The sequence below is a fragment of the Ctenopharyngodon idella genome, chromosome 24 (genome assembly GCF_019924925.1).
Source record: "Ctenopharyngodon idella isolate HZGC_01 chromosome 24, HZGC01, whole genome shotgun sequence".
NCBI lineage: Eukaryota > Metazoa > Chordata > Actinopteri > Cypriniformes > Xenocyprididae > Ctenopharyngodon > Ctenopharyngodon idella.
Window position 1 is genome coordinate 11,623,547 of NC_067243.1, and position 20,524 is coordinate 11,644,070.

Consider the following 20,524-nt stretch of genomic DNA (forward strand, 5'->3'; position numbering starts at 1 on the left):
GGGCGGAGCTTTAACAGCTTGCGCTTCGGTTGCTCAACAACAACAAAGCTGGAGGATCTCATGCAGCCAAGATGACGATTGTCAGTAACGGTGTTCAGCCTTACATTGTTCAAACCGGAGTCGAACACTGATGGAGAGACTCAGCAAAAATTTACAACTTTGAGAATGCAAATTTGCTCTTATTTGGGTGTAAGCAAAAACATGCCGTTTTTGTGTGTCCCTTTAAATACAAATGAGCCACTGCTCCCGGCCTCCTTTCCAGAAGAGGGCGGAGCTTTAACAGCTCGCACTTCGGTTGCTCAACAACAAAAAAGCTGGAGAATTTCACGCAGCCAAAAAGACGATTGTCAGTAACGGTGTTCAGTCTTACATTGTTCAAACCAGAGTCGGACACTGATGGAGAGACTCGGGAAGAAGTTACAACTTTTAGAATGAAACTGGACATATTTAAATAGTTAGTGGATAAATTTATGTAGTTGATGTTAACCTTTTATGCAAATCCAACGTTGAATTGACCCTCGTTTGTGAAGCAGTCCGGCGTAAAATGATGGCATAGTAACAACACTCTATTACAACAGCTCTTCTTCTTCTCTAAAGCAGCTCAACATGGCCTCACATCCTTTGTTGTGTGTTCTCAGACACAGGGTTTATGTAAATTTTGGGGTTTGTGATGTCACCAACCCAGGAAGAAGCTCATTGTAGTCCCTACTAGCCGTTTGTTGTAGTCTTTAAAAGCAATTTCTGTAAAAGAAAATATCTCCCTTTGCATTGAACTTTGAGCGTCGTAACTTTGCAGATTCAAACAGCAACATTACACACTAACTAAAGTTAAAAAAGTGAAATCATAATCAACGACCCCTTTAAAATACATGTAGAATGTATTAATTGTGCACGTGGGCTACAATTTCAGGTGAACTATCACTTTAAGAACGTGTATTGAGCTATACTTCTGTTCTTCACAATCCTATTTTTGCTAAAATCAAAATAATAAATAGCACCTGCCATCATAGTTGCAAAGAATCATTTTTCTCCTTTGTATATATGGACAGCTAAAGGTTGGTTCATATTATGAAGAGGTTTCAGTCTTATGCTAGTGTCCTTTATCCTGCTAATGTGTGTGTGTGTGTGACTGATTTATGCTTGCAGAGATTTGGTCACTGTTTGCTACTTCATCTGTCCCTTCAGGCGAAGCGGCTGTACTGTCCTTCCCCTCCAGCTCCACGGGTGTTTATACAGCTATAAACAAAATGCACATCGAATGTTGTGCCTATGCCCTACTTTGTTAAGGACCATAAAGATGACTGACTGCCTTTATGTTCCAGCCGGTTTTTCATTGTTTGGCCCGACTGCAGAGGTGCTGGCACAGGATATTAATGCTTCCTGTACCGGGACTCTGTTTTGTTGACTAGCGCAGGTGCTAACTTTGTTTTATGACATAGGGAGCTAATCATGCCATTGTTGATTTGTGCTGGAAGAATACTGTATACTGTGAGATGCTGTTGAAGGAAAAAAAGAATTAAAATGGGCATATAAAATCATCAGGACTGAGGCTTAGCGGTTAGCATGTAGCATGTGAGTTTAGCTCGCAAATTCGAGTCTGGTTGGGGTAAAACTGTAAGTCTGAACTAGTTTCCTCAACAAATGGCATAATTTGAAGTATTATTAGTGTTCATTGCACTTCTTAAAATCTCTAAACCTGAGTATGAGGAATAATAAATTAGCTAATGTTCAAGGAAAGTGTATTAGAGGAAGTGTATATTAGAAGGTGTGATGAGTCCTTAGTGCACCTGAGGCTCCAGGAGCTGCTGTACTATTAATCTGTTTCACAGATGAAATTGTGATAACTAGTAAGCTGCTGTTTTCAAAGTGTTTGCACATTTCCATGTCTCATACCCACCGTACGAGCTGTTTATTACTTAAGGAGGCACTCTATGAAAAATTTCTCCTCATAATCGATTCATTTTTCCTCTGCGCTTGTCACTGTTCCTCACTGAAAAGGAAATAAGCAGCAAATGAGGTCTATTAGGCACTTTCTGTGAATACGGTACACTTTCGTGCTACATTAAAAAAAAAAAAAAAAAAACATTTAGAGGCTTAAGGCTTGCTATTTTGTTTGTAAGATATGTTAGATAACCTAAGAATAACCTTGCGTGAACAGTAGGTAGTTTTAAAATAGTAAAATAGTTTTCTATACTATACAGACCTTCTCAACTGTAATAGACACTTCAGATATTCTACTGAATTGAAATTCAGATGACTGTAATTAAAAACATTCAGTTATAACAACAATTATAATAATAATTTGATTATAATTTATGAGTGTATTACTATAATAACAATAATATTAATTTAATATGTAATATTTAGCCATGTACACACCCAAATTATATTTAAAAAAATGGTAACAGGGTTACAAACCTAGGGGAAAAAAAAAAAAAATATATATATATATATATATATCTAAATCTCATGTAATATTTATAATGATATTTGGGTCATTGACGAATAAGGTTTTTAAAAGTGTAAAAAAACATAATGGAGATATAATTAATTTGGAAGTTTTATTAAGTGTTAACAATGAGATTATGTGGTTTTTATAATCAATTAACACTGCTTTTGTCATTTTTTACAAGATTGGGTTTGTCACCAAAAAAAATCATACGGTTTAACCAAAATTTCTTTTTACCGAATGACACTTTTGGTTATACCGAATGACAATATTTTCAAACAATGCTAACAGGCTGATATCTAGCTAGTTAGGAAAAGAATCAAATCAATCATTTTTAGTACAAGGTTTTAAAATATTACAACATTTTCCATGTATTATAGTGGTTGTACCGAATGACCTGATGTTTCAGGACATGCATATGAGCAAGTGAAAACATGAATTTTTCAAATATTTAAGAGAGAGTTAGTTACTTTGCTTCACGACCATGTGGTCCTTTGCAGACGTCTGAATGATGACACATCCTGTCACATGATGTTGACCGCATGACTTTATCCAAAATGGTCTCTTTATATTGGTTACTCCGAATGACATCAATGAAATTCATTTTTCCAGACATTCTTTCTCATAACAAAGCAACGACTTCTACGCATAATTTTAATACCATTTTGCACTATGTTGATAAATGTTATAAAAGATATTTTAATCACAAATGAAATGGCTGTATTGGCCTTTGGACGGTTAAACCAAATGACCTTTTGACACTTCATAATCTTTAAATTACCTTTATATGTAGCAAAATATAATTGAAACCTTTTGGATTCAATAAAAGAGATATAGTTGTACTACCTTACATACTTTGGATGTCATATCTTTGTTTTTTATTATTATTAAGGCCTTAGGACAAAAAAAAATGACCTGTCATGTCATTGACCCATTTACATTTTCTGAATGTTAAGTCTCTCTGTTTTGGTCATTTGTTGAAAGACTTTCAGGCCAAATGTTGTACCTTATGCATGGAAAGCTCCTTCTCCAAGCTGAAATGTATAAAAATCCTCTCAGTTTGAAGGTCCTGCATGTTTACGGCTCTTTGAGACACGCCGCATTTTTCACACCCAAGGTTTCTTTATGTTTGAGGATATTTTGTGCAAATAACGTTTGAGTCCAGACATGTCTACCGAGACGCAATTGAAGAGGGTTTTCGAAGAGAAAAGTGGCGAGATGAAGACTGCATTGTTGTTGTCTGCCTTGCAGGCAATCAGAACACCGGGGAGCCGATTCACTGTGTTCATATTCTCTGTTTACCCAACAAAAGAGTTTTGTCATTGCTGCTGACACCAAGGGGCACCACAAATATATCTGGGCAATTCGCAAATCAGGAAAATGAGAAAAGCAACCGACTTCAGACCATTACTGTGGTTTGCAAAGGAATGAGCAGAAGAGACAGTACAATTACGACCATAGGAAGTGGCTTGAGTGTTTTTATATGGCTCTACCACTTCCAATCAGGCTCATATGCTAAGGAAAGTATGAATCATCCCCTTTGCCCATGTCTGTACCTCTCTCTCTCCCTCTCGGACGAGGTGGTTTGATGTCAAGGAGATACTTCAGTGCACATTGGTGAGATCAGAGGAAGTAATGTGAGTAATTTATTCGTGCTGGTCTTCCATGGCTGCTTTGCATTGCAATCAGCGCACAATTGCCATAAGAGAGAACTGGGCATGGATAGTGCCTGTTTTATCTTTTATAGCTACCTGAGATACAGTGCTCGGTGCACTTTCAACATCAAAGGAAGCCACATCAACTCAAGGCAAATGGCATTCAGACAGCAGGGTTCAGATGCCTTTATAAACAGGATCAATCGTCTCTGTCACCTTTTGCACAGAATCGGCCCTAGCAGGTGTGTGAGTGTTTAAAAGTGTGTGTAAGTTCGGAAAAAAGAGCAGAGAGATAGAGATCAGTTTTGATTATGTCTGTCTCTAACTACGTGCAATGTGATTCTCGCTCATGATAAATAGAGTTTTCCTTCTGGATTTGTTATGATAAACAATGTCTGGCTAACGATGTGTTTTGCATGTGTAAACACTCCAAAATATATCTGTGATCATATCTGATACGTGAGTAAGAAGATAAACCTGATTTATATTGTTTTTGCTCTCTTCCAAAACCCTGTGACGGCTTGACAATGACAAAATTTAATTCTGCTCAGATCCCTTTTTTCTTTTTGTTTATTTGGGTTGCTTATAATATAAACCACACTTTTACACTTTGTCATAGTTTGAAAAATTAAGAAATTAAGCTAGCTGAATAATAATAATAATAGTAGTAGTAGTAGTAATGTATTGTATATTATAGCAATAATAATAATAATTTGGAATAATATATGTATTAATATATGTATATGTATTATATAAAATGTAATATAATATTACAATAAATTTGTAATAATTATTATTAATAATAGTAATAATAATAATAGTTGATTATTAATAAAATTAGTATTAATGTAATATTAATAATACATTAAACAAATGTATGTATGTGTGTGTGTGTGTGTGTGTGTGTGTATATATATATATATTTATATAGATATGTAAGCATTAAGGTACGAGAGGCTGTGCCGTATCATGAATAAGTCACGGCTGAAGGCCGTTGTTAGGCATGACGCGAAGCCCCTTCAGCCGTGACTTATTCACGATTTAGCACTAGCCTTGAGTACCTTATTGCTTTTATAAAACGGTTACCACACAATACAAATATTAAAGCCAAAAATATGTATCAATTCAACTTTCATGAAGTAAACTTTCAATAAAAGCCTTCCTTCCACCGGAAAAAATAGTCCCTGACCGTGAACAGCAACAGAAGTTACATTATTACGCCATTAGATGGCGGCAAAGACTGTCTTTATGAGTGTGTCAGTCAGTAGCGAAGACTTTTATATTGAAAAGACTGAATTGTTGTGAACACGGGACAAGACGCAACTGACAAATGCTTTGACTAGAGCTGTCAGTCACGGGAAAACCCATTAACTGTTAAAAGGACAAGATAATACATCAGACATTTAAACAGATTTTTTTATTATGAACATAGGACTGACCTGAAGGAAAATGCTAAATCTGAATGCAGGTAATAAACTCGTTCAATCGATCTCTTTCTCACAATACTCTTCTACATAATACAGTAAGCTTCAATGAACAATATAAATTGAGAACTTGCAGTTTACGTTGCTAAGAGTGGTTGCTAAGGGTGTTGTAGAACCGTTGGGTGAAGCGGTCATAGTCGTGTTTTATCGTGAATAAAACACAGCTATTGACCAATCAGAATCAAGGACAGGAACTAACAGTTTTATATATATATATATATATATATATATATAGTTTACTTAAATATAAATATATAAATTATTGAAATATAGTACAATTTCAATGTGGTTTCAAATCAGTTATTTGTGATTAAGATGGTTCCATATACCTTAGAACAGAAACCGCTCTGTTTTGATGAGTCCCTCCTGCCTCATTTAGATGTGATTGACAGCGCCACTAGATTCCATTATCATACTTCGGAAAAAATCAGCGAGATGACAAAAAGTGAGTTCAGTGTAATGCTGGGTTACACACGTTTATCATGCAGCACTGTCACTCATATGCCACAAATTGTGTGCAGTTGCTGTGCTACATACAGCAAGGTGATAATTTGTGTGTGAGTTTGCATGTGTAAGGCATGTCTTCATGCAGGATTACCATAGTTATTTTCAGCACTAATTAACAACTGTGTGAGAACTTCCTGTAAGTGGAATTCTGTATGATAATCAGCCCAGAAAGAGGAAGCACATCATCTGTGTTTAAACAAGGGAAGCCAAGCAATTTTTTAATGTTTTTACACATGGCTGCAGGTATTTGCAATGATTTTGTAGGATTTTGTTTTGCAGGAATAGTTCATCCATGAATAAAAAGTTTGCCATTATTTACTCATGTTGTTCAAAGCACAAAAAGTAAAGCACAAAAAGAAATGTGTAGAAGAATGTTCAGACTGCTCTTTTCTATAGAATGAATATGGAAATTGAGGCTCTCTTCTGCATTTAATAGGAATGCACCAGAAATGTAACATTATTTCCTGAATATCATCTCTAAAGCCGATTTTAGGCACTTCCTGTTACATTCTAGCCCCTTCCACCCCATAGCAACTGTCTTTATGGAGGTTTTGCTGGTTCTCTTCCGCCCCTCATCTCATAATCTTATTAAACTGACTTTGCTCTTCCGATGCAGAAATAAAAGAAAAGATCAAATAATGTAGGCAATAAATTATATTGGCCTTGAGGCTTTCATTGTTCAGGAAGGACGAATAAAAACATAATTCATCACTGAAATGTGTTTTTTTTGTTGTTGTTTTTTTGTTTTTTTTAAGTGTTTTATGTAGTGCTCAGTCCCAGCAGAGAGCTCAAAGACACTTAAAGCAGCTTGATAATGTATGTGTTTATTTTATTTATGTATTTCTGTTCTTTTTATGATTTCTGAAAACGTATCCTTTGGAATACAGTAATAACAATAATTCAGGGGGGTTTTTTTGTTTGTTTGTTTTTTTTTTCATTTATTTTAAAAGGAGTCTTTTAAAATAAATGGAAACTTATGGATAAAACACAGTTGTCTAGGTCCATAGAGAAGATGATAAGAGGAGGAAGCTACCAGTTTTCTGTTCGGCTGCCTAAATTGTTTCCAGCACTTTATTGATAGAGTTTCTAACTCAAAATGCCAAAAGGCAACAGCAAGTGAATGCGATCTTCAATTCACCGTGCCAGCTGTATAATAGGATTTTGAAAGTGCAATTTGATATGCTTTATGTATTTATTTTGAAGCGCATTAACAGCTGCGTCTGACCTTGCGCATCTCTAAGTATAACCTGAAGATATCAAGGAGGAATTTTAAGGAGTGCTGTTACTTTTAAGCTTAATATGTAATATTGTTATTGCACCTTTAAGCAAAAACTGAACTAATGAAAAACGTCTTTTAATTTTGAGGATAAAATTATGGATGTTTTGGCCTATCCAGTAAAATAATAATGCCAATAATAATAATGACCATATGACTGTTTTCAGGGTGATGGTTTGAAAGAACAGGGGTAACCATGTTAGTACTTTTTTCACCTTGCCTTTTAGTATTAACAAAAATTATTTTAATGGTCCTTTTGGGGCTTTTAGACTTTCCAATTAAGGAAAAGAAAAGTATTTTAATGACCCAAATAGCTGCAGGGGTCATTTGACACTGAATGTCTCCTCCTGTCTTAAAGGCTAAAACTAATTAAGAATTTTCCCCAAGATTTCCACTTAAATATGTCACAGCAGACCACTGTTATTGTCTCAAAATAATCTCAATTTATAGCAATGAATGCGATTGCGGCTGCTCATTACATTTGGATTTCTGATTGAAGTTCACAAAGAGCAGTATAAAATCAGATAAGAGTCCTTTTCATTTTGCAGTTCAACTAAATTCCAAATGAAACCTTGATGATGACTTTTATGCTTCCTAATAAATGAATCATTCAAATTAGTGATGCATTTGGTAAATATTCAGCTCGTTTTTGTATTTAGCCATTTGTTTACTTGCTTTTCCTTCAGTATGACTTGTTTTACCCATCGTCTTCCTGTCATGATGTATGACCTGCTAAAGCATATTCCAGGGATTTTTTTTTTTTTCATAAGAATTTTCTTATGAATTTTCATAAGAAAGACTTTGTATCTCTAACACTGAAGCAGCTGTGCTTATTTGTAATGTTAAGCCTTCTTTGAGTACTCTTTCTCTCTACATCCAGTTTTCTCATTGACCTTGTGTCAAGATGTCTGACCTTTTAAACTAAATGGCCCTGTGAATCTTGAAGAGAGTTTCAGGGTCAAACTGAAAAGCCTTGAAAGACACCTTGAGTGTTTCTGTACGTTCTCACATTATGTTGTTGAGCATTCAAAGCATTCAAATGTTAGCTTACTTACTCACGGCTCAACAGTGTGGACTTTTCTGTTATATTAAATATTAAGACAACAACTTAAAGACAAATTTAAGGATATACAACATTGTTTATACACCGATCAGGCATAACATTATGATCACCTTCCTAATATTGTGTTGGTCCCAATTTTACTGCCAAAACAGCCCTGACCCGTCGAGGCATGGACTCCACTAGACCCCTGCTGTGGTATCTGGCACCAAGATGTTAGCATCAGATCGTTTCCATGAAAGGGTGTACATGGTCATGCTTAGGTAGGTGGTACGTGTCAAAGTAACATCCACATTAAACTGCAATGCACTGTGTATTCTGACACCTTTCTATCAGAACCAGCATTAACTTCTTGAGCAATTTGAGCTACAGTAGCTCGACTGTTGGATCAGACCACACGGGCCAGCCTTCGCTCTCCACATGCATCAATGAGCCTTGGCCGCCCATGACCCTGTCGCTGGTTCACCACTGTTCCTTCCTTGGACCACTTTTGATAGATACCAACTACTGCAGAACGGGAACACCCCACAAGAGCTGCAGTTTTGGAGATGCTCTGACCCAGTCATCTAGCCATCACAATTTGGCCCTTGTCAAACTCGCTCAAATCCTTACGCTTGCCCATTTTTCCTGCATAATTGCAGCAATGACCCTATTGGGAAAGTGCTGGTTTAGTCAGCTGTCACATTGGCTGTCAGGCCATCTTTATTGTCAAGGCCTGTCATTTATCTATTGCCAGCTTGGAGGCCCGAGAACTGAATGTGGGCGTATTTTTGTTGACGCCACTAAATGAGCCAGTGATGGGACTTTGGGAAACTTGGGGAGTTAGTATTTATCGTGGCCCGGGGCCACGGCAGCTGAGGCTTCTGGGGTTGTATCAGGCTGAGGCGGTTAATGTGTGACCAAATGACAGAGAAGAGCTCAGAGGCCAGTCACCGCTCTAAGAGATAACGTTTATTCTGACAAATGAGCCTGCCCGCTTTTCCCTCTCAGACGTATTACGCTGCATTCATTTCCCATTAAGCAACCAATGTCATTTTGTGTGATGGCTCTCTTTTTCTCTCTGCAGGACCCGTGGCTGTGATCAGCGGTGAAGAAGACTCTGCCAGCCCCCTCCATCACGTCAATCACGGCATCATAACCCCGTGTACCCTGGACGCTGGGCCAGACGCCGTGGTGATCGGAATGACCCGTATCCCAGTGATCGAGAACCCACAGTATTTCCGGCACGGGCACAACTGCAACAAGCCCACCACTTGTGAGTACCAAATAGGCACCATTACATTTTTTGTGAGTACTTGCGAGTACCAATTGGGCACCAAGTTGTTGTTTTTTTTAATGCTAAAAATATTTCCAGTTTTTTGATTTGCAGTTCTGTTTCTTGAGTATGCTTTATTTAAAAAGACTATACATGCAGTACAAGCAGTGTAGTTTGATTCCCGAACAGTCTTGTGAGCCAGTTCAGATCAAACTGAATTATTCAGATTCACTTACTGAACCGCAAGTCATTCATTTTGTCGTGTTCGACTTTTTAAGCAAGAATTGTTATTGTGTTCTGTTAAGATCTGTTCACACCATTCTCAACTATAACAATAACCGTATGGAGTGTCCCTTGTTGGCAAACGCTATTTACACGTGCTCCACCTGCCAGTGTCTGGTTGGGCCACTCAAGTTTTAAAAAAGACTCACGGAACTCAACATCTTCAGTGGCGCAGCAGTAGTGAGTAAGACTCGCAAACCTGGCTTTTAACACGATCGACACGGGTTCGAATCCGCCTTTTGCCAAACTCGCATTTATTTTCAATAAAAATGAAAATAATGTTCTAAAAGTGGAAATAAACTGCGAACAAGTGTTTAATAATATTAAAAGTATTTTTTGGTTAGGGGAAGGTGTAGGGAGGGTTTTTATTAGCATCCATTTAATAATTTTAATAAATATAATTATTAACACTCTATATTATTGCATCCTGTTAATGTACAAAAATTCTGAGGTGCAAATAGTATCTCCCAATATAAAGTATAGATAACATCTAATTACTATTTACTCTTATTGAAAAGAACTGATACTTTTACATGGTGTAAGTAGTGTAAATAGCACACCGAGTGTAAATAGCATATCGCTAAGAAAATGCTGCTGTTGTCACTTAGTGTAAAAAGCATCTACAGCTATTTGCACTTAGTGTAAATAGCATCTATTTCTATTTGCAATTAGTGTAAATATCATGTATTGTTAAGAAAATATGCTATTTTCACTTAGTGTAAATAGCATCTAACTGCTGCCGCTGCCATAACTATATTAGCGCCCACACCAATGTGCGATAACTTTGTTTATCATAAGCGCATGTAGAAGTTTTGTCGTCTGCCGTTTTAAATGCTTGAGCTCTTTAAAGTTGATGGATTCTGATCGGTTGTCAATGTTTTTATTGTTCATCAGCTGGAAAAAATTTTTTGAAAGTGATTCCAACGTTATCGTTATAGTTGTGCTGTTCTTTTAAAATTAGAACAGTTTTTAAAACAATATCTTTATCTTTATCATTATAGTTAACGTTCTTGGTGTGAACCAGGGTTGCCAGGTTTTCACAACAAAACCCGCCCAACTGCTGCTCAAAACTAGCCCAAAACTAGCCCAATTGCATTTCAGGGGGGTCCCCCGTTCTAGGGGGTAAAATCTGTGTTTTTGGCGGGGTTCCCCTGGTAAAATTTACATTCCAGGGCTAAATATCATGTCATTTGTGGTCGCTTCAACCCGTGGACATGAAAAACAACCCGCGGCAACAGTGGAGTGAACGGGCTTTATGCTGAAAGAATCAGTGAATCAATTCATTAGTGAATCAGTAAATTGATGAGTCTTGAATTGAATCATGAATCAATTCAATCATGGATCATTGTAATTTCTGTTTTTAAAATTTGAATATATATTTTACACTGCATTCTCACAATTGCCATTCCTGCTGCCCGCCAACAGCTATTTTTCGTAATCCGACTTTGTTCCACACAGAAGGTGGCAGACATTCCCGTGCTCTTCATTGCCCCCTTGAGTACCGTTCCAAACAGAACTGATTCAATTAAAGTCTGAAGACTGCTGCCATTTTAAAAGCTTATGAAAGCGCACTTATTACAGTGAGTGGCAGCGACATTGACTGTGATTTGTGGTGTTTCTGTCCTTGCCTAAATTTTTACAGTGTGCTCAGGGAGTGCGTAAATCTGCTGCCCCCTTTAGCAAGACTCATCATATTTTAGTGCACCTACTGTACTGTCATATTTCCAGAGTAAATTGAACTTGGGTTTAAATTTAGGTTGCCTGAAAATTCCCTCATGTGCCTTACAGATTGAATTCTAGACAAAAGCATATGTATGCTTGAGAAAGAAAAGGTGAAGTAGGAAACGAGGGTGTGAAGTTGAGGCGATAACTTTACATTTAAGAAGAATTTGTGTGAGCTCTCAAAGGGCTTTCAACCACATAAAGGATGTGAATGTTTTGAGTATTTTGAACTATATAGTGCTCATTTGAAAAATATAGCTACTGTATCAATAACATTTTTTACTATGAACTTTGATGATTAGTTTCCGAATAGATTTTAATTTAATCTGCTTTAACCAGAATGAAAAAGTCTCTATATTCATATGGTAATTTTAATATCTTGCACAATTGGCAACCCTTCTGATTTCCACCTGAGAAAAGGATTCACACTAGTCCTTTAGGGGCGCCGATGGGTTTTCTCTTCCACACGGCCTTGATCCGGACTAATCTGTGAATTATCTGTCTTTAGGATTTTACATTATTCCGGAGTTGGCAGACTGTATTCCCTCAATGCATCCTTTCTCTCTTTTCTATTCTCTCTGTACTTCCTATGAGCTGTTCCATGACTTCCAAATCAAGCCAAAATTGGATTCTCACTGGCGTGCAGGGGGGAAAAATGACGCTACCTTGTGTTTCCGGGCACTGTGTGTTTCTGATTTGCCCATTTTATCTCCAATGTGGAGACAATCCCGAACTAAGCAAGCTTTGTTAAATCAGCTTAATTTTATTGTCCTCTAAAGATGCAATTCTGATTTTCCAGCCTGTTTTGAACCCCAAAAAGCAATGGAATATCATAAGTCATATTGTGCTGCTTTGTTGCCTCGTAATCAAATAAATTTGATTTGTTTGTGGGCAGAGATATGCAACTCATGCAGGATATAGCTTTTGAAGCACCTGGAGGCAACCAAGAAGATTAATTTAATTCATCTGAGCCGAAGCAATAACAACGCAGCTGATTGCATGAGGTGTCAATATCGTGTCCGAATTCTGAATCTTTTATTCTCTATACTTTTCATACATATATATATATATATATATATATATATATATATTTATTAACATGGGACAAGCGGATTGGAAAATGGATGTATGGATGGATTTATTTATTTAATTTTGTATATTCATTCTACTTTGAGCACTGGCAATTTGTCAAAGTTGTTTATTAGTCTTTCCGGGGATCCTAATTGTTCACATTTCAGTGAACTCAGATACCAAAAGAAAAAAAAAAGAAAAAATAGAGGGACACAGATGAAAAACGACAAAGCCGTAGGCAAACAAAGCCAATATCCGCTGCTCCATGAAGCTGATACACAATCAAACAGTGCCTGGTGGCTATTGAGAAGCACATGGATGGGTTGTAAAGCTGCTTGATTTGTCATTTTGTACTTGGAGAGTGGAGGACGTGGAGGGAATGAGGTATCACGAGCTGTGGATGATGACTTTGGATCCAGTGCAGCTTAGTTGGTAGACCATGAAATGTTTCATTTAATTAGATTCATTCCCTCTTCTGAATGTTTTGTTGTGGTGGCGTAGTGGTTATAAAGCTGGGCTGATAACCAAAAGATTTCAAGTTCAAACGCAGCTACAGGAGATTGTCGAGTAGAAGAGGAAATAGATCCTTCTGTAGTCTATACCTCGAATACTGTAGCAGATGGTTCTTAAAATAATGAGTGGCCCTGATTCTCTAAACCCCTCTTGAAAGATACTCCATTCGACACACAGGCTAACCCAGTAAGCCAGAAATATCATATTAAGTGTGGAAAAACATATGTATATAAACACCCAGAGTTATGCTTTATGAACTGCATGAATCTTTAATAGCAGAATGACTGATTTATAATCTGCCAGGCTTGTGTTTGTGGATGTTTACAGCAAGGGTTTTGAGAATGTGCAATGTAATAGATTAATAGCATAAGATTCCCCCATTTTTTATTTTTATTTCCAGTACCTCTTCGTTTTCACACGCAAGGGGCTGCAATGAGCCGGAACTAAGAGTTTAGAATAGTAGAGTGACTTCATGCAAGCACGAGTCATTATTAATGAATGTCTTTTGTCAGACATCAAGCTACACCTTTAAAATTTAAAGGAATAACTTCATATGTTTGTGTAGTTTTGTGTGGCCTTTGCCTGAGGGTACTTTTACACAACGATGTACTAAAAACAGAAAAGTTTTTTCATGTACAGATGACAACGTTTCAAAAGGATCCCCATTCACATGGATCTGCGAAAACTACTAAAAACGAAAAACTGTATTATGCCGCCAGGCCAGTAGGTGGCGATGTCACTTTGTAAAGAAACTACGCGGCTATAGACCAAACGTGTAATACAGTACAGTTTTCACAAATTCGCATTTTTGCAGTTTACACAGAGACAATAATGGGATCGTTTTCAAGAACTTTTACTTTGAAACCCTTTTTTAAAATTTTGCATTTTCATGCCCCCAAAACATTGTTGCCGTGTAAATGAACGACCAAAGAAATTCATAAAAAGTTGTTTAGTTGATGTCATTGGAAAGTTGGTAAATTAGTATTATTAGTAAATTAGTATTAGTATTATTAAGCTTATATTTAGCTTGTTTTATATTGAAAGTTTAATATATTAAACTTAAAGGAAGATCCACATATGTTTTCATACAAAGTACTCAGCAGTACCAGACTAAATTTGCTCTAGGTTAAACTCTCACTACAGTGACACCATTTGACTACTTGTCAGGTCAACAGGGCTATAAAAGTATTGAGATGGATATATTGGCTACAGTACATACAAAGACACACAGCTTCATTATTACAGGCTAGCTAAATGCAAGGCCTGTAGCAATGTTGGCCAAACTCTGTGAAAGCAGTGAACCCTTTGTTCAATGGCCGTCAATTACCCAAGCCTCTTCCCTGTAATCATCTCTCTCTAGACTTCAACCCTGAACCTTCTGGCATTTTAGTAGTGAACTCATTCCACCCCAATTACCCATTAAAGGACCCCACAGAATTTCACAGCACATTTGAAAATACAAACTTCAAGTACTAAAGAATATAGTCTATAGCTAGCAGCATTTTTGTCACAAGTCACAAATCTATCTATCTATCTATCTATCTATCTATCTAAATGTCCGTCTGTCCATCCATCTTTTTGTACATTGTAACATTTAAAATACATTAAACGGCATATAAAATTTTGGTATATGGGATGGAACATTTAAGGGCTAAAGGATATATGTTTTTCATTCATCTTTTTAGTCTTTTTTATGATAAAGGATTTCTTTTATTGTCTGAAACCAAGGGAAAGAGAAAAGAACAGCCTTATCTGTTTTGACAGAGCACCTTTCTTTCAAACAGCATTAAAGAAGACGATCTTTCTCTTATGTCTCCTGGCTAGATAAGCGAGGAAGAGTGCTATAAGGAGTTACAGACCATTTGCTGCCGTCGTTTTGGTGCAGAGAGGTTCAAAGCGAAGTTCTGTGAGGACTAATTTTGCGTAAACTGATTTTGCTTGTTATTTCATCTCAGCTGATTGCATACAAAACTATTTTTTTGCAGTAAATCCCCACCAATGGTTTCGCTTCCATATCAAATGATCATGTTTTTGAGGGAAAACCAAAAAGTAGAGCTTAGTTGTTTAGCAGGAGCCACTTTGTTATTTTCTCATGCAATCACTTGGATCTGAATGTAAGAACAGCCGGAATTACCTACAAAACTGCAGGAAAAAAAAAAAAAAAACGTCAAGGAATTCATACCCCAATTGCGCTCCATCTCATTTTACTGGGATGCATATTTCAGCCCTGTCAGCCCAGAAGGAAGCCCTCAAGCATAGATCGGCAGAGTGGGACATTTATCTCCAACCATTTAGTCAAAAATGTCGAGCAACATCTAGTTAAGTGTTGACCTCAGCCAGCAAGTGCAAAACTGTGTTAAACCAGTACCACTGTGATGTTACTACCAAAGTGACATAAGTGAGGTATACCAGAAACAATTTTTTCCACTTGTTTCCATGAAAGAAGTTCAGAAAGAAACCATTTCAGTCTGAAATTGCCAAAGTACCTGACTAAAACGGCACTCTTGAGGGCCTTTGAGAAACTTATTTACTTCAAGCAACTTCAATACAAACACAATGCACTGAAAGATATGTCCTTATTTTCTCTGCTTTTGTGCTCCAAACACGAAAAAAGCATGATAAACTTCGGGCTCCTTTACCTCTGGAGGCAGAGGTTTACCTTTATAGAATTATAAATCATGGTGGACAAAGAATAGTGTCTATCTTGGAAGCAATCCTGTGTTGTAACAGTGGAAATATCATGATGCATTATAGCAATAGATTCAATAACAGCTCTGAGGATGCAACAAATGCTGTTTATAGAGATGAATACAGTCGTATTTCTTGGGCATGGTGAATCAGGATATAGCTGTAAATAGATTTCACTTTTATGATCTGAAAAAGTCTTCACGGTAGATGTCTGTTTAAGAAGAAGAAGATATTTTGAAGAAAGTTTCAACTGTTTTATCCATACAATGGAAGCCAATAGAAAAAAATAATAAAAATAATTCAATATCTCAATATATATTCACTATCATTCTAAAAATTTTGTTTCAGTACTTTTCTTTTTTAAAGAAATTAATACTTTTGTTCTTTTATTGAATCCAAAAGGTTTAATTATATTTTGCTACATATAAAGGTATTTTAAAGATTTTGAAGTGTCAAAAGGTCATTCGGTTTAACCGTCCAAAGACCAATACAGCCATTTCATTTGTGATTAAAATATCTTAAAATGTAATAAATGTATGTATTTTTTATTCTGCCATGATTTTATAACATTATATATCAATATAGTGCAAAATGGTATTAAAATTATGTGTAGAAGTCGTTGCTTTGTTTGGAGAAAGAATGTCCGGAAAAATGAATTTCATTGATGTCATTCGGAGTAACCAATATAAAGGGACCATTTTGGATCAAGTCATGCGGTCAATATCATGTGACAGGATGTGACATCATTCAGACACCTGCAAAGGACCACATGGTTGTGAAGCAAAGTAACTAACTCTCTTTTAACTATTTAAAAAATTCACTTGCTCATACGCATGTCCCGAAACATCAGGTCATTCGGTACAACCGCTATAAAACATGGAAAATGTTGTAATATTTTAAAAACTTGTACTAAATATAAAATATTTGATTGTCCTTTTGCTAGCTAGCTAGATATCAGCCTGTTAGCATTGTTTGAAAATATCGTCATTCGGTATAACCAAAAGTGTCATTCGGTTAAACCAAATGACTTTTTTGGTGACAAATTTTGTCCATCTTGTAAAAAATGACAAAAGCAGTGTTAATTGATTATAAAAACCACATAATCTCATTGTTAACACTTAATAAAACTTCAAAATGAATTATATCTCCATTATGTTTTTTTTACACTTTTAAAAACCTTATTCGTCAATGACCCATATGCAGTATAAACCCAAAACCTAGTCCTAAAATCTAATTGGTTGATTGAAATTGGTGTTGATCTTGGTAAATGTCCTGCATGAGTAAATCACATTATGCTTACTGCCATATCACAACTTTTCATTTTAGCTCACTGATATTTAACACGAGTTAAAGGGGCTCTCTAAATCTTGCATGTCAAATGGCTTTTAAATCACAGCACTTAATTAATATTTTCCTTTCTGACGTTCCCCTCTTGAAAGAATCAAACCCATCTAAAAGACTGATGACCTTCTCCGGTGAACCATGGGGGAGCTTTGGCTGACAATAAGCTTGCTGATGGTGCGCACCTTGTGGTCGGCCTTCTCCCATTAGCTACAGGTGTAACCACCTGCAGGAAATTAATCCTTATTAGGTAGCGTTGAAGGGGGTGCGACTCTGGACTGTTCTGCTGGCCTAATGACAGATACATATCTGCCCGAGGTCCTATTATTTCTTCAGCCCTGGCTCTGCCTCCTGGCGCTCCGGTGCTGGCGTTTTAATGAATCAGTATTTTTATCATCTGTCAGTTTGTATTAGATGATAGCTTTAGATTTCTTGCAGGACATTAACGGAGAGCCTGTTTGGTAATGGGAGAGCACTGTGCAGCGGGAATGATGGAATGCGAGCGTTGAAGGAACAGATTTCCAGTGCGCTAGGCTCTTTTATTTGAGTCAAGGGTAATCATTTTGCATGATGTTTGGAGAGGCCTCAAGTTTTATCTTTTTAACTGCTTCCCTGGGCTGTTTTAAATGACAGTACTGTAGTTATGGCAAGCCTGAATCATCCAGATGGAATCTGATATTTGCGTTTTATGCGCTAATACATGTATTTAAGACTGCATGTGGTATTAGGTTTATATCTTTATTTTCAATGTTTACACAGTTTTAATACAGCTTTAATTTATTATACATATTTTATGTATGTACTATTTTTTAAATAACACTAAATTGACAAGTAATAACCCTCTTAAAAAATAAAACTAGTATTAAAATCGATGAGAAGAGGCTTAGTCGACCAAAATTTTATTAGTCGCTTAGTCAAAGGGGGGAAAAAAATCCACAGGAAGTGGCGAAGTCATGCAGTCTGTGATGGACAGATCGTTAACATCTGGTCTATGTGGTAATTACAGTACATCGGGCAGGACATCCAAATGCTCGCCTATCATTCATCGACCTCAAATATGGCTTATCACCTGAAACATGTAAGTAGTAGCAACTTTACATGGCCGCTCGCTTTAACGTTAACCTTGAAAAATGTGGGCTATTTAAGTGTTTGTGCGGAGTGTGGAAGCTGAATAGTAACGCGCTTACTGCATGACAGCTAACATGAAGCGCCGGTGCGATCACTTGCACTTACAATACTTTGTCATTTTTGGTCATACAGATAAGATTAATGCATCTTTTGAATCTGTGAAGAGTCTACTTTTATTTGTGTGCACTCACAAAAACAACAAAATGTTGTGCTTTTGTAAAATAATGAAAGCAAACAGGGTACGCTTTCTGCCGTCTCTCGCTGTGAACTTGAGCACGCCAAAAAAAAAAAGAACCAAAACTCAACTTGCCTTACAGACATGAAAAATATATCTATAGAAATTGAAATGTCTACATTTAAATTAACCAATTCAAGTGGAAAACAAATATTCTCAGGTTATGTAATCCATATGAAACGTGCATATAGGCGCATCCACTACTGCGGAGATGACGAGTCAGCATCATTGACTTCATCACTGCAGTGGAAGCACAGAAAACAATAGTTTATCAATTAATTATTAAAATGTTAAAGCAATCTCCTCTGTTTTTCCCCAACACATTCTGCTGGTATGCCGAGGTAAGCTTTATGCGTGAGCTTGAATGCTGATTAAGCTATGTAGGCATTAAAGGCTCTTTATTATGATTTATATGGTTTATTAATAAGCGTGCGATTAGTCGACTATCGCTTCAAACGACCAGAAAAATCTTTAGTCGAGGACAGCCCTTAATAATATGAAGATATATCTTGTGATTTTATTCATGTTTATTTATATAGGAAATTACCATTAACTAAGATTAATAAATGCTTTAGAAGTGTTTTTCATTGTTAGTTCATGTTAACTAATATCGTTAACTTATGTTAACAAATGGAACCTTATTGTAAAGTGTTACCCCAAAAAAATAACGGCTTTCAAAGACACTTTTTTGTAATTTAAGTTTAATATTATGTAACTTATTATAATTTTTTGTTTGATTGCCATCCGTAATTTTTACTGGAGTCCATTGTCACTCTTCCAAACACGGTTTGACTTGAGATTTTATTTTTCTGTACTTGTATGAGTTGCAGACTTTTTTTAACTGTCATTTTAAGACCGATGCATCACCTGAAAACGGGAAGCCCTCAGAAACCAATTTGCACTGCATCTCCAGCGTTGTTCAAACACGGCTAATCTGTGATAACCAAAAGACACCTATTTGTTCTCCACAGAGCTCACAATGTGTTTATTGAATTTGTGCTGTCGAGCAAAATGCCGTTTAAGCTTTGCCGTCTGTACCACCTGTCAGAAAGCTCTTCATCCTGAAGGCTGGCGGGAGATATCGAAGGCAGCTGAGTTTTAAATCGCTTAATGATCAGACAAACTATGACAGATGAGATCTTTGTAGCCATGTCTGAATGAGACGCGAGTCGCCAGGTCCTCTGTATGAGGTCATCACGGTCCTCCCAGTCTGCACTCTCACTCACTTTTCATCTTCTTCCTTCTTCCCTCCCTCCCTTGTGCCTCCCTTCATCCCTTCCCTCACGCTCTTTTCTTGGAGCCAGGAAGCCGTAACAATATCCCACCCAGAGCCAAATGCCAAATCATCAAAGAGAAGGATACAATGATTAGGGCCATCTAAGGCAGCATCGGGATCTCTGTTTAAAAGCCCCACACTTCAGGGTAATTGATAGGACGGTACCTCCTCGCACCCTCCCATATCCCACCGGCGAGCAATCGCCGCTCTCTGCTCTCAGATCATATGCTGGAAATGAATTTGCCCCAGATGCAATCAATATCAAAAGATTGACTTGAATCCGAGCGCTCTACCCCATCTCCAGATGTCATGCCCCCTTCCTCTCATCCATCTATGTCTTAATCTCTTCCATTCGGGCACCAGTCATCATAGCATGAAATGTTTACGCAGACTGGGAGAGTTTGAGGCTTTCAGATGTGTTAAGTTGCATCAGTAATGACGTTCTCAGTTCTGGATCCAGTTGGCTGCAGTTGTGTTTGTCAAACATGATGAATGTTGAATTTAGTTTAGTTCGTTAATGTTACTTCAAAGGCAATTCTAGACCTTCTTAAGGGGGACTTCAGCCCAGTGTCTTTCATCTTA

General features: G+C 37.0%; 1 protein-coding gene across 3 annotated transcripts in view; it reads left to right on the top strand.

Moving 5' to 3' along the window:
* Positions 1-20,524, top strand: part of ntrk3a (neurotrophic tyrosine kinase, receptor, type 3a) — a 221,842-nt gene that overhangs the window by 163,483 nt on the left and 37,835 nt on the right. For all 3 annotated transcript variants that reach the window (XR_007928346.1, XM_051884524.1, XM_051884523.1), the window contains exon 12: positions 9,498-9,686. Coding sequence is in view for 2 of the 3 variants with exons in the window: in XM_051884524.1 (XP_051740484.1) it covers positions 9,498-9,686 (189 nt within the window). In the remaining variant the exon portion in view is untranslated. The remainder of the gene's footprint in view (positions 1-9,497; positions 9,687-20,524) is intronic.